Source organism: Tamandua tetradactyla, chromosome 1, assembly GCF_023851605.1.
Source record: "Tamandua tetradactyla isolate mTamTet1 chromosome 1, mTamTet1.pri, whole genome shotgun sequence".
NCBI classification, from domain to species: Eukaryota; Metazoa; Chordata; class Mammalia; order Pilosa; family Myrmecophagidae; genus Tamandua; species Tamandua tetradactyla.
The window spans coordinates 73479169-73494862 of record NC_135327.1 but is presented as its reverse complement, the minus strand read 5'-3'; the positions used below and the strand labels follow the sequence as shown (position 1 = coordinate 73494862).

The following is a 15694-nucleotide window of genomic DNA, read 5'->3' as shown; positions in this document are numbered from 1 at the left end:
GGTTTCCTTGCTGTGCTGAACAGGGTTACGGTTTGCTGCTTTGGTTTCTTGATTCACACAAGAGAAGAATGCCCCTTGTGTGACACTTTGCTGTGTTGTGTGGTTCTTACTGCTAAGAAATGAAGAAGGCTGCCTTAGAGAATGTTTCCTATGTGAACACCGAATTTCTGAGCAGATAGGAAGAAGTACACGCAGAAAAGGAATCAACTTTTTTTTTTACTTCTGCTTACCTACACTTACCTGCCCTTGACGTCTACCCTGCATGCTGCAGAATTTGGGGCTGTATGGAATTTGAAGTTTATCCTTTTTGGTCATAGACAAGTATGCAAATGAGCCCACCTTTTATCCTGACACTTATTTCTTATCAATATATGTGTATATACACACATTCTTTCCCTCTCCCCCTCTTTTTCCGAAGTTCTTTAAAATCTCATGAGTATTTGCATGTTACAGAAATTTCTGCAGTTTAACAATTTCATTTTATTTCTATAAAAAATAATTTAATGAAAGGAAACTAGACATTGATCTGAGAACCACATAATAGGAGTGTCACGTGTAGGAGAGCAGTTAGCTGAGAACACACTCCATATTCCTCATCTCCTCCATCTTACAGTGGAAACAAACAATGCAAAGATAAAGCTTCTCTTTTAAGGACACCATAAATGGATAGTAGTTTTAAGCAGAAAACTCATATATATGAAAGCGTTATCAGTCCCATTTGATTTTATTTGGGGCCCTGGGCAGACTGAGAGAGGAGAAAAGGTAAAGCAAAGAGCTGCTTCTTTGTTACCCTTGCATACATATAGTCTAGTAATGGTCGGAACATAGAAACGTCCACAAATTTGAATGCCCATGTCATGTATTTGGGAACTCAGACTAGGCTCTCCACTTAAGTGTACTTGCTCTAGTGACTTCACTTAGGTCACAGAACCTCTCTGATTTTCATTTTTCTCATCTGGAGAAATGAATGGTTTGAACTAGTTGGACTTTCTTCTACCCTCCGCACACCACAATACATCTAAATGTTTTATTGCTTTAAAACAATGAATGCTTACACAAGGATTAAGCATGACCCCACTCCCAACTTGTATTGATTTTCTGTTTTTAGCAAAGTAGAGCAATTTAAGGCAAAATAAATTCCATGCTTGGGCAGGCCACAGTGGCTCAGCAGGCAGAGTTCTTGCCTGTCATGCTGGAGACCCGGGTTCGATTCCCGCTGCCTATCCATGCAAAATAAATAAAGAAAGAAATAAATTCCATGCTTCAGATCATCATACATTTGGAATCCTGGATCCTAACTGCATGCTGTTCTCCAGGCCTGGCTATGAATGAATAGTTACTGCCCTAACTATAGGAGGGTGTCCTGTGGACATTTTAGTTGATGAAAACACTGTAAGGAAAACTAAGCTCTCCTCTTAGCTCTCAGACCCATCCTTCTGTGGCATCTGCCGAGTCTCAAAGCCTCACTTCATCTGTTGCCAAAGCTTCACCTCTAAAAATAGACCATCTGCTTTAGGTTCCAGCTCAGAGCTTTAAATCTGGCTCTGCTGCCAGCAGACAGCTGCAGGCCATAGTGACATGAGAACTTGCCTCTCAGACCATCCTGAGTCCTTGCTGGGGCTCAGGGCTGTCCCTAAACCTTCATCAGGACCTATCAGTCTTGTGGAGTGGTGGGCAGCCCCTGTAGCTGCTTATGGAGAAAAAAGAAAAGACTTGACTTCTTTGTTATTTTCTGGTCCAGTGTCATTTTTTAATGGTTGATATAACAGCCTAGATTCCCGGCAGGCACATGTTTTATCACTTATTTACATGTAGGGTAGTCTGATGCCATCCATTTTTAATATAACTATGTCAAATTTCATTCAGTTCTAGAAACATAATTATAAATACGCATGTGTGCATGGTGGAATTCATCTATATTTTCACTCTGTGGTAGAATATATTTGACTCTTTATAGCTCTGTATATAATACATGATTTTGATACAATTAACTGTGAAATATGTGCTTGCACATTTATCTGCCAATATTGAATCTGGTCCTTTGGTTTGGATGTGTGCGTGTGATTCAGAGACCACTGATCCCCTCTGCTAACGCTGCTTGCACGTCCCAAGAGCCCTAGCTCTTGTGAGCCTTTTGTTATTTACAAAATGATTTCGGGAACACATCTGTTTGATTTTGCTTTGTTGGGTACACAGTAAGTTTTCACACATATGTTACTAACACACTGATTTTTATGCCTGTTTTCTAACTCGGATACAAAATTACATATCAGCTGGGAAAATTTAGCTGAAGTTTACCTTATTTGGGTTGACTTTCTGGTGACAGAGATTGTAGAATCCAAGTGCATGATTTCCCCAACAGTGGACTGGAGGTCTGGCTCTCTAGCAGCTGGCAATGATATGGTAAAATCCATTTTTTCTGTCCTTTAGAAACATGTACATTTTCCCTCCCTTTGCCATATTTGTATGACTCAGAAGGGAAGAGCTGGATGAATTAACGGCAAGGCCTAGAACGGCTGTTGTCAGCAAATAAATTAATAATAGTCAGCACCAATGGTGAACTGGGTGTGTGGATAGGGCCCGCTGTCTCCCATGTAATCCTCGCAGCTAGCTGAATCACCCCCAGTCTGCAGATGCACACACTGAGCTGGAGAGCCTAAGCAATTTGAAGTTTGCCTCACACCTCGGCACTCTTCACTGCACCCCCACTGGTTCTTGAGTGTGGTCCCCACACCTGCAGCTTGCATTCCCTGAAGAGCTTCTTATGGCACAGGGTGCTGACCCTCTCGCCCAGAGCTTCTGATTCACGAGGCCTGCCATGGGCCCAAGGCTTCCCTTTGCTCACAAGTTCCCAGGGCCTGGGAGTCCCCGCACTGCAGGGCCACGGCCCTGGGCTCACTCCTAAGCTCCCTGACAACTCTGGGCTTCAGTTTCCTCCCCTGGAAAAGAAGTGGGCCTGTTTGTCCAGCTCCAAAATTCTGAAGAAGAAAACACTGAGAGAGGGAAAGATTGAGCATTTTGTGCTCTTTCCCATCATTCCCTTAGAAGAAGAAGGAAATTTTGGCTCACTAGAGGATATCAAGAAGGAAAATTTTCTGGCTGAAGTAAAGGAAGAAATATCTAGAAATGTGGCTCATGAAAGATCTGATTTGATTGTTTCAAATACCATCTTGTGAACCCATCACTGTTAGTCTATGTTCAGGAAATGGAAGAGGAGTGCCTTCAAGCAGGAAAGCTGTTGATTTATTTAATTCACGTTTTCACCTCACTTAGACTTCTTCAAGCAGATACGTTTTGTACTATTTCCCTAGATCTGGGTGAGCAAATCTGTTACCCATGATCACGCAAAATGTGGCTTCTCCAAACAGATATGTTGCACATGTAAAGTACTCACTGGACTTTGAAGACTTAATTCCATCAAAGGATGCAAAAGATCTCAATTTTTATACAATTTGTATGACAAGAATGATAACATTTGGGATATATTCGGTTAAATTAAATATATTGAAATTCATTTCACATTTTTTAAAATTTAATGTGGCTACTAGAAAACTTAAAATTATACGTATGCTTCTCATTATATTTCTGCTGTACAGTGCTGCTCTAGAAGTCCCATTTGTTCCTTTTTTTTTTTTCTCTCCAATGCAAAGCACAACCACACCCACAGAAAATGCCAGAAGACTCACTGAAAAATTCTGAGGACCTTCGATTTCCTCAGTGGCTTTGAGGTGGCTCAGAAGCTTTAAAAGAAATTGTTTGAACAAGTTTTCCTCTCTAATAAGAGCTAAAAGAAAGTTTAAGAACAGAGGAGTAATTTACTGAGCTTTTTAAAGCGATGTATTTAATTTTTTGTTTCAAACACTGAGAAATCATTTAGTACTTTATTGTTGTTTTCTTTTTTCCAGAAACCATTAGAAAGTCATCACTTGGCAATGATGAAACAGATAAAGAGAAGAAAAAATTTCTGGGATTTTTCAAAGTGAATAAAAGAAGCAATAGTAAGGTAATGGATCAAATGCTCACATGATTTTTGCATTAAGTAAAAGCTTCTTGAGATATCTCTACTCATTCTAGCCTGGGTTTTTTCTAAATAATTATATTTAGGAATATTAACCCCTTCAAGTGAAAGGGAACTTATAAATATGTATTGAAGCACTAACTCACATCTGTACGCATGATTTCTTAAGCCAGGATCCTAGGTGAGAGTGTTTTACTAGTAGATCATGAAACTTGGGAGGTTCTAAGATTGGCCAGGGCACGAGCACTTCATAGCACATTTGCAGTAACTTGACAGGTGGTTGAAATTCAATAAATATTTCTTGGATCATTGAGCTAGTGAATATTTGTTACACTTAAATTTCTATAAAGCAGTCATTATCCCTATAAATGATCTGTAGCTTCAAAACTCAAGTCTTAAAGAGCTAGATTTCAGGCCACTTGTAGAAAAGAGTATGAATTGCTGAGCTAGTACATTTGTTAGTAATTGTTAGGTATTCTTTGGTCCTCTCAGTGAGATTTGGGAAATGCTGCACCCATTAATTTTATTGATTTTTTTTCGGTCTTTAATAAATCTTAAAGTCAAATTTTGGATACAGTGTTATAGAGTAATTTAAATATAACGATCTGATAAAAATGAAGATTTTTTTTACTATTACATGAGATTTTCAAGACCATAAATGCTTACTAAAAACCAAGAAAATGCTTATTATCCACATTATATTTGTTTTAGAAGTATATTTTGCTGATATCTAGTATTTTTCTTATTAATAAATAAGCATAAAAAGAGAAAAACATTGCAGTGAGCATTATACTTTAAAACCATATTTTAATCTGGGAGTATTCATTGTCTGTATAGTTTTAGAAGCAGCAGGAGCAGAGTGTACCCATGTTTGTTTAGGAGCCATCTCTGCACCATTGCAGATCTGTGTATCTATGCACAAGGCTTTACATCTGTTCTCTCATTTCCTGCTGTCCAGGAGTCCATGGGGTTGGAATTATGATTCACTCTGAATTTGCAGATGTGGACACTAGAGCTCAGAGAAATAAAGCAATTTGCTCAGATTCCCACTATTAGATTACACTGCAAAGCCATCGTTTGCCCCACTAAATCCCTGTAAACTGGGTGGGCAAAAATTGAAGGTCCAAATTCAATTCAGGAGGCTAAATTAGTGGAGGCTTTTTATCGCCTTAAGTAATTATCCACAAACCTCAGCTCATATTTTCTTTACCTCTTCTAATGCTTTAGTATAGTTCTGTGATTTCCTTATGCTTCTTACTGGTTATCTGTCCTTTTCCCCATGTTTCCATGTGTGCTTTGAATATTGGTGTATTTCTGGAGTAAGTTTGCTGTGACTGTTTTCACCTGGCCCTCAAAATACCAATTCACAATAGATTTCTTACGATTTCCTCATTGCCCACTTTTAGAGCTCGAGCAGTGTCGTTCCTACATCCTCTTCATTGTCAGAGAAGATGCTGCTTGCAAAGCAAGTAGAAAATCTTTTAGAAATGCTTTTATTTTCACAAAATCAGGTGGCCTAAAAAGTTAGAGATCTTGAGACTTCTTGATTCAGCTTCTTGTGAATTACTGTTAAAAGGACCAGGAAAAGATGAAAATGCCACAAATGATAACATTTCCTCTCTTGATTATGGGTGGATTCTTTCTACTCTATCATTTCTCTGTCTTAGACTTGTTATAATTATTTCTTATTTTTACATACTTCACTTACGACTTCCCCTCGCATTTATTTTATTTTGTCCAGACATCCCTCGTTCAGTCTTCTATCCTTATGGGATTATTTGATTTTTTTTTTTTTTTTTTTGCATGAGCTTCTTAATTCTCTATGTTTCTTCTTTTTTATTATGGGAGATAATAAATACAACTTCAGTTAACCTTTCTAGGAACTTGGTGCAAGAGGTTTTATCAATTCCATTTTCCAGGTTAAGTCGCTAAGGCTAAGCAACTCTGAGCTTATCCTGTTACTAGGCAGTGACTTTAAATCAAGGTCTGTCTTTCCAGAGTCCTTGCTCTTAATTACTTATTACATCGGACATTGCTTGGCACATACAGGTTTCAGTTTCTTCATCAAAGAAAAGAGAGTTTGGAATAAATTATTTTCAAAATGGTTTCTAAAATCATATTATACACGATGGTTTGCAAATGTCTTGGTGAATAAAACATAAAAACGGAGAAATCTCAAGGCATTGAATGCTAAAGTAATAATGCTAGACGCTCTACTATCAACCCCTTAAAAGGAAAAAACATATGCATATATGTATGTATGTCTGTGTGTATATGTATATACTTATTTTATATGCATGTGTATGTATAAAATCTCAGTAGAGAATATATGTAAGAGCAATATAATCTTTCCTTGCTTTAAAGACTTGTGTTTTGTAAACATTTGATACTTTGGTATCATTTTTATATTATTTGTTCTCTTAACCAAGAGATTCTCAAAAGTACTTAAGAATCATCTAAAGACTGAGTTTAACAATTGATTCTCAAATCATGCCTCACAAAGATCTTTGCTCTAGAGGTCGAGTTGGCCTCTAGAGCATCAGGAAGTATATTTTATAAATCACAACCCAGATTTTGTAAATCTGCTGGGCAACAGGCCAGAATGTGCAAACTGCTGCCTTAAATAATGAAATACTATCGTGTGTCCTTTATTGACTGAGAATGAAATATTTGGTGAATTATTTCTGCATGTCTTCATTCTGTTAGCCATGTAATGGTAATGGTAAAACTTAATTTAAAACATAGAAATCCTCAAAACCCAGTTAATTATTTGGTTTGCTATGATGTCTAACCCTATCAGCCCAGGTCCACTGATTACTTATTTTCTAAGCTAATGAGCTGCTTTGGAGAAAAAGAAAACGTATCCCCAATGAGTTGTGAATTTAGAAATTGTGATTTTTCAAATCAGTGAGCACTTCGATTAGGAGCTATTTGAAAACAGCTTTCATGTTCCTAAACTGAGGGAAGTGAGCATGGATTAAAACCGTTTAGTGCAGATTCTTCTGCCTTGAAGCATAACTCCGCTGACACCTTTTGCTGGAATAATTGCTAAATGGGACGTTTTCTGTTTAAATTTACTTTCACATGGTGATAGTTGGGGCACCTGCTTGTGTTTTAGGCCGAGCATCTCGGGCTGCCAGGTGTGGGCACTGATGAAGATGTCTCCAAGTCAGCGGCAGAAAGGAATTTGAACGTGAGTACTAAAATCCCAGCAGGTACTTTGTGCTAACCGGACAGAGCTTCTCACTGCTTCATCTGACCTTCCGGAAATGAATTCATAGATTAGATTTATACCACTTTCTTTCTTTCCAGCCTCTAGATAGATTTGCAATGCCTTTTATGGTTTCTTCTTTAGTTGCCCATGATACACTTGGAAATGTGGGATATTTTAGTTTCTAGTCAATATGATCAGTGAACTTCATTAGTTTAATGGAATTTATACTTTCTGGATCACTTTCATACATTATCAGAAGTAGCCTGGTGGTTTGGGAGTCAGACCGACCTGTTTTTCAGCCCCAGACCTACCAGTAACTAACTAGGAGACCTTGGGAAAATCATGTCACCCAATTGCTTTAACATTTTTGCCTATGTAGCCCTTGAAAGAACCTTTTAAAACTATGCATGTCCTTGTATTTTAAAGTTGTCATGTAAAAAATGTATTCATGAGTTAAAGCACTTGGAACAATGTAATTCAAGGCATCTTATAAATATTGACACTGTAAATATATCTAACAAAAGTGTGATACTCAACAATCACCTTTTGAAAGTTACAGGAGACATCATGCAGAAAATAAAGTTCCCATATTTGCCCCTCACACATACAGATTTCCCTATTATTAATACCTTGCATTAGTGTGGTACCTTTTTACGGATGAAACAATATTATTATAATTATAATATTGTTGAAATAATAATTATTATAATTGTACTATTAACTATAGTCCATAGTTTACATTAGAATTCACTGTTTGTGTTGTATTAAGCCTATGTTTTTCTTTTAAATGTTATCCTAGTGAAATATAAACCACCTAACATTTCCCCTTTTAACCACATCCAAATTCAGTGATTGTTAATTACGCTGTCAGTGTTGTGCTGCCATCACCACCATCTTTACCAAAACATTTCCCCATCAGTTGAAACAGGAATTCTGTACCAATTAAGCATTAACTCTCCATTCCCTACCTCTACCCCTGGTAACCTGTGTTCTAGTTTCTAACTCTGTGAATTTGTTTATTCTGATTATTTCATATCAGTGAGTTTATACACTGTTCTCTATTGTGTGGTTCATTTTACTCGGCACAATATATTCAAGGTCTATCCATGTTGTTGCGTGTATCAGAACTTCGTTCCTTTTTAAGGCTGGATAATATTCCATTGTGCATATATGCCACGTTTTGTTTTACTATTACCTGTTGATGCATGCTTGGGTTGCTTCCATCTTTTAGCAATTTGAATAATGCTGTTATGAACATTGGCGTGCACATATAGGTTCGAGTCCCCATTTTCAGTTATCTTGGGTATATACCTAGACATGGGATTGCCAGATCATATGGTAATTCTATACCATAGTCAGTAATACTTAATTTTTTCCTCAGTAATGGAACAGAAGAATAATTTATAATATAAGTAATATAAATATATAAATATTCTAGGCAAAAACATCAATTTGGAAATGTCCAAAGCATTTAAGAGGAAAATCATAAAATTACACAACTAGACACAATAGTAGAATTATGCAGATGAAAACGTATGCCACATTGTTAAATAGGAAGACTCAACACCCTAATGTTGATCATGTTTTGTTTTAGAGCTAAATAAATTTATTATAAGGTTTACTTGAAAAAAATAAATCAGCAAGAATAGTTGGGACACTCCTGAAAAGCCAGAGGGGTGGGGTAAGCCTTGCTAGTTTTAAAAATATATCTTAAGGCCTCCATAATTAAAACCATATTATTTTGGTACATAAATAGAGAGATCAGTGGGAAAGAATGGAAAAGCCAGAGCTGATTGCATACAAAATTATGGGGTGCTGTATCTAGTCAGCACATCAAAGCAGTAGAGGGGAAATAAGCATTAATAAATAGAGTTGCCATAAAGAAAAACGTAAAATTGTACATGTTTCTCACACTGTATATTATGAGAAATCCCAAATGGATCAAGAATCTAAGTCTGAAATTGAAACCATGCTAGTACTCACAGAAAACATGAGCGAATCCATATACAAATTAAAAAGAGGTACACTTTCCCAACTATAACTCAAAATCTGGATGCAATAAAGATTGATAAATTTGACTTTATTGAAAACAAACAAATAAAATTTTCTTGAATGACAAAGAGAGAAAGAAACAGTATTATAAGAAAGTATAAACATCCAAATGACAAATGGGGAAATGGCACCTTGAGGAATAGAGAAGATTACAACCTGAAAATTTCAGAAAAAAAGAAATTTGCACATTATGTAAACAAATGAAAAAAAATTCCTAAGCTCACTCATGATTAGAAATGTAAATTAAACCTGCAATGGACTTCTGTTTATCACCTATGAGATTGGCAAAGATCCCAAAAATTGTCAGTCTGCCCATTGGTTTAGCTATGGGGCCCTAATGTACATTGCTGAGCAGTATGCAAAATGGCACTATCTAACCAAATTATATATGCATTTATTCTTTGACCCAGAAATCCTACTTTTAGAAATCTATTGGAAAGACACACTGGCAAAATGCATGTACAAGGTTGTTTATTGCATCACTGTTTGTAACTGCAAAAGATGGAAGCAACCCACATGCCCATCAGTGGGAGATTAGTAGATTTAACTATTGTGCATCCACATGACTGAATCTTAAGTACTACAAAGCTTAAAAGGTAATGAGGAAGATTTTTACTATATGGAGTGCTCTCTAGGATATATCTTTCCATTTTTAAATTGCTCATGAATTTTACTATAAATCAAAAGTCAATAAATAAAGCTGCAATATGGTCGCTTCACTATTATCCTGGTAGGAAAAATTTATTGGGTGTTATATACTAAAGCAGCAAAGCATTTAAGAAGATTATGATGATGATGACAACATTCACCACCACAGCTGCCACAACACTACCTCCTGCTAGGCACTGCTTAGCTACATGATTTCATTTTGTTCTCTCCACTATGCTATAAGATAGTTGCAGTTGGCTGCCTGTGATAGATGCAGAAAATTTTCAACTTCCAGAGATCAAGTTATGGATCAAATTTATTGATGTGTGCTTATTTCTACTTGATATTATCCTCTATTCTATCAAAGGTGTTGGTTCTATAACATTTCTAAGACCACTCTGCTGTCATTTTTATAATTTTCCCCCAAGTCATTAACTTCTAGTCTGCAGGTTTTGATGTCAGTGCAGGATCCAGAAAACATCTGCACAAATGGGTCATACTAGCCTTTTGTTTCTTTGAATGTTCTCTATTTTGAAGGATTTGGTAGTTCTTCCTTCCATCAGTTGCGTTGTTTGCCCTTTTTTTTGCTTATATTCAGTAATAAAATGTAACCCAGCTCCATTTCCTAGTGTGTATCATCATACCTTATATCCCATAAAGTTTGGGTGTGCCTTCACAAGAAAACATGGAGTTGCAATGATAAATATTTGCCCTGACTGGAGCTGCCCTGCTATACTGTATCGGTGCCTTTTTGCACACACAATACCTTTTTGTTTGAGTGCCAAATCACAGTGTAATCTCCTGGAAGACATTTTAAGGGTCAATTTAGCACAACACATAGACTGAAATGCTAATGAGTCGATTGAAGTGAGGGCAGCAGAAACAGAGGACAGAGGGAACACAACGACCAAGTTACTATTGGGGCAGGCAGTAGCTGCAACATCATTTCGGTCTCATGACAAAGATGATTGCAAGATGCGTTGACCGTTCCATTTTCACAGATGCTAAAACATGGCAAAATGTACATGGGCAAAGTAATCAGATCTTCACTGGGCATGTTAGTTAATTTCATGTAAACTAAAGGTAACTCTGTTCCAAGGTGAAGTAACTGTATTATTTTCTGAATCAAAGGGCACTTGCCTTTTCTGAATCAAAGGGTGCTTGAGTCACAGTAAATAAATTAACCTCTCAAGTAATTTCATGTAGGTTTTCTACAATGTTGCATTCTCTGCAGGTCTCTCCCTTCCATAGCTAATAGAGAGGAACTGTGTAGGATGGCTCTAGAAATGTGTCTCAGAGGGAAAAAAAGCAGGCTGCAAAAGGGGGGAAAGAATTTTAGCAAAATAAAGTATCAGAAGCTGAGAGAGTTCAAATAAAGTCATGAGGCTACTTGGAGGGTACTTTTATGCAAGTTTCATCTAAATATTGCTGTTTACTATGGTTTGCCCAAACTCCAGCCAGAACCATTCCTGCCAACTTTAAAGAACACCTAGGGCTCTCTCTGAAATTCTACAAAGGTTTCATGCATTATGATTACTTTCCAGAAACGTACAACCTTCAGATAAATTCCTAAGCCAGATAAATCCTGAAACCCAGAGGGACCAGCCTCTCCAGAGCATCAACTAGTTCCATCTCCCTACCCCATATATCAACAGCCCTTTCCAGCATGAAAAAGTCAGAATGGGCATAGCCCAAATGCCCCTAAAGATTGGGAGGAAGATCAAAGGAGAAGGTGGAGTTATAACAAGAGAAGATAGGATTTAACAAATGAGTATGACTGCTAAATCATTATATTAATATTTCTTTTAGCTGGAGCAGCCAGAAGGAAACATCTAAAATTTGTGGAACTGTTACCCATACCAAACATCACATGTAATTGAAATCTGTCCTAAACTAATTGTTGTGGTGCGCTTTGAAATTTATTTAATTTTTTTTTATGTATGTTAGTTTTCACACACACACACCCAAACCTGGGCTGCATTTAACACCTTTAAGTAGACTAGATTTGTGGTTTTGGTCATTATATCTTTTCCTCAGACTCAGTATATGAAGATAATACAGTAAGTTCATTGAACATTTATGGACCCTGAGACAAGGGAAGTTTCAATGGTCTGTCACTATCTCGCTACTGATTAGTGATAAAGTGGGAAATAACTCTCAGGGCTTGTGTCTCCATCCATCGCTCTTTTCCTTAAGTCATGTAAATGGGAACATATACTATGCAATAAGGAGCCTTTCCTAATGATTATATATGCATTTTGCATAATGCCGATTATGATATACATAGAATTTTGCTTTTCTCATTTACGTGTCTTTCCATTAATCTGAATTAATTTGAATTCAGCATGCAAAAATTAAAAAAAAAATGCCATGTCAATCTGATAAAGTGGAAAATATATTGGTTTAGGAGTCATTTCACCCCAGTTCTAATCCTGGATCTGTTATTAACTTTGGGATGTTATCCAAGTCATAAACCTTGGTAAAATGAAAAGCCAGGTTCATACATTTGATGAATCTAAAGTTTATCCATGTGAGCACCAGATACCATTGTATTGCTCGTTCCTGTTGAGTTAAAAGTCTTTGGGTCAATGATTTATAGAATTATTGCCTCAATTACAAAAAAAAAAAAAAGAAAAGAAAAGTTATCTGGGACGTTTTGTCCATTTACCCTGGTAAAGTAGTTATTGAAATATCCTGTCATCATAAAGCACTTTGTTCTCATGGATGAAAGGCGTCACTTGCTAGTTTTGAAGTGATTTCTGCATCCAAAGTTCCTCCAAATGTTGCTGGAGTCCAGGCTGAAGTGTTTCCCACCAGAGTATCTCATCAACTGCTCTAACTGAAGTTGCTGCAGTATTGGATCCTAAATGTAGGAAAGTCTACAGGAAAGCCCACTAGGTAAAAATGACACTTTCTGAATAAATTATTAAAAACTATTTTGTAGAGGAAATACCACACTTTAGCTGCCCCAGCACCTATACTAAGCTTATAGGAGTGCCTGCATTTATAACTCAGCCTGCCCCGGCCTGTAAAAAACTCGCATATCAAGTAGGTTTTATAGAACTTTGAATTATTTACAGGAAGTGTGTGCTAAGTCAGTCCTGCCACCGGGTGTCATTGTCTTCCCAAGCACAGCAAATCAGCTGAAATCTGATAGTCTCAGGCTGGAGAAGCTAAAATTAGCCCTGTTTATGGAGTGTTCACAAATGGAAAGGAGGAAAATATGTCCCAAGGGCTGAGCCACATGTTTGTAATGCAGAACTAATTTTTGTTATGTCAATTCTATACACGTTTTTATTTTAAAAATATAGCTTGAGTCTTCTGAAATGGTCTTACATTCAAAATTATAAAATAAAGAAAACAACACTGAAAGTTTTAAAAGTGGGGTAGGGGAAATCACATTGAATGCCTACATCTAACACACTTTGTCACTTTTCATTTTCCCTTGAGCCTCTCTTTGTGAGTATTTCTGCATTTTGCATAATGCCAACTATGATAATATGTAGAGTTCTGCTTTTTGTTTTTTCTTTCCATTTAGCATCATACCTTTTACAGTGTGCCCTGATCCAGCATGGGCTTTTAATAATTTTTTAAGGTCATATGATCTTCCGCAAAGGGAAAAGCATGGATTTTCTTTGTTTGCATTTGGATTCTGGCCTTAGCACTTATCATCTCTGACCTCTGAGACCTTTATCTCATTGTGTGCTGTAGGTTTCATAATAATCCCCGCTCTGGCTTCTTTGGAGGATTGAATCAGATAAGGTTGCCGGAGAACTAAGCACAGGGATGAGCTCAGACTTCACCTTCAATACAAGTTGCATCTCTCTGCCCTATTGTTCATTGTTTCTTATATTATTATAAATAATGTGATGGCTGTCTTTGTCCCAAAGCCTTTTTCCACCTGGGAGTTTTCCTTTGAAGGACCTCTGCTAGGTTGCGACAATGACAGTAGCAGAGGAAACAATAGGTATGGCAATTTTATAGTTTTCAATACCAGTGTATGTTACCCCATTGTTTTCCTAAAAGCCTGTGCCTTATAATACTGCCACCAGTAACAAGTAAGAAGAGTATCTTATTATCCGCAACTCAGTTTTCCATTTCTGATCCAGTGCTTTGTATATAAAACTACAATCAGAGTGGAAAGTGAACAGATCTTAAAAACTAATTTGGAAAAATTATCCTAAGTTTCCTTTCTCATCTGTTTAGTCATAAAAAGTAGCCTTTAGAATTTTCATATCATGGTCTATCTCATGCAAACCGGGAAACTCTTCAAATTGGAGGGGTTGGTTTTTCACCCGTCAACTCTATTTTTCCATAGAAAACAGTCTGTTCTTAGAATGGAGATACTATATATCTACAGCCTGCATCGTTGCTTAATGGTAACTAATGCCAATAGTTAGTTCTAAAAGTGAAAAAGAAGAAACATAGATTTTTAACCTCTTGGTTGAAATTTGTTTGTAGTTATACCGAGGGATAGAAAATGTCCTGTAGACTTTACTGATTTTTCTTATGTTCCCTTAAAACATGAATATCTAATTTGCCCTAAAATATTCTGCATTTCTTTCCCTCCTGTTTCTATTTTTTTTCATGGCAGGCATTTGATCACTGAACCAACCACTCTTTCTTGTTCTCTTTGACGGATATAAAACCATGGACTCTCAGTTGCTTGCATATTGATGGGTTGCGTGAGTGTAATTTAAGTCCTTTCCGAAAGCAGGGAGTGATGAGAAGCACATTTTCCAGGCCTTCAGCATTCTTTCTATCTCAGGAAAAGGCAACTCTATTTTCAGAGTTACACAGACCTTAACCTTGGAATTCCCAATCCCTATCTTCTGTGTACCACCTACAGTCCCTCATCACATCAGACCAGCTCCCTTTAGAGTGTGTCCAGAGCCTCACCACCTGACACTTCTCCATCATCACCACCAGCGAGCACCCACGCCTCGGGACCATCACCTCTCCCCCACACCTGTCCCCCTCTTGACAGGGCTCTCTGCTGTAGGTCCTGCTTCCATACTCCCTGACACACAACAAACAGTTAAGGCTGTCCTTTCAGAATGTCACTCCACTGCTCAGAGAGACTTCCTTCCTCACACGGAGGGAAAGCAAGTCATTCCGGGACCTTCCGGCACCCTCCGAAATACACACCTTCACCCTGTCTTTGGCATTACCCCTTCCTCTGGGGACTCCTCCGTGTTCCTAGACCTGCTTTTCTTCCAGGTATTGAAAACAGAAATTGATGGTGAGATAGGACTTCCCCACATTTCTGGCTTTCCTGAGATATATACCCTTTCAAATGACCACTTAGTCATTACTCAGTACTGTTTCACAGTTTGCTCCATCAGTGTGCCTCTAGTCGACTTATCCTGTTCTGGAGATACCTAGCTACAGTGCACCATGGGAACACGGCACGTGCCAGGCTGAAGTCAGTCGTGCTCTGTCCTCTGCATTCTTCTGCTCTCCCTGCAGTAACAATCAGAATTTAAACACCGACACACACACACACACACATGCATTTTATATGGAATTATTTTTTTCTCCATGAATTTGTCTTTGCCTTTTACCTAGCATGAGTTTCTTTCCCAGGTTCTCACTGTATTTCCTGGGCCAGTGTAGAGCCCTCTGTGTAAGGGGTACCATTAGACAGCTTGTGCAGCCAGCTCGTCCCTCTTCTTGAAAACTGGAACAGAATTTGCTTTTCCCTGTCTCCTGGCCCTCCATAAGTGCTCCAGTGTTACAGACCTTGGCTCCTGGATGACATA

The 15694-nt window shown here is 37.7% G+C and overlaps 1 protein-coding gene across 11 annotated transcripts in view; it reads left to right on the top strand.

The window, feature by feature from the left end:
- COBL (cordon-bleu WH2 repeat protein) overlaps positions 1 to 15694 on the top strand; it is a 334049-nt gene that overhangs the window by 142334 nt on the left and 176021 nt on the right. For 9 of the 11 annotated variants that reach the window (XM_077119326.1, XM_077119310.1, XM_077119316.1 and 6 more), the window contains 2 exons: positions 3906 to 4003; positions 7137 to 7211. In XM_077119326.1, the coding sequence (XP_076975441.1) occupies positions 3906 to 4003; positions 7137 to 7211 (173 nt within the window). The remainder of the gene's footprint in view (positions 1 to 3905; positions 4004 to 7136; positions 7212 to 15694) is intronic. The other 2 variants (XM_077119329.1, XM_077119324.1) reach the window with 1 other exon arrangement.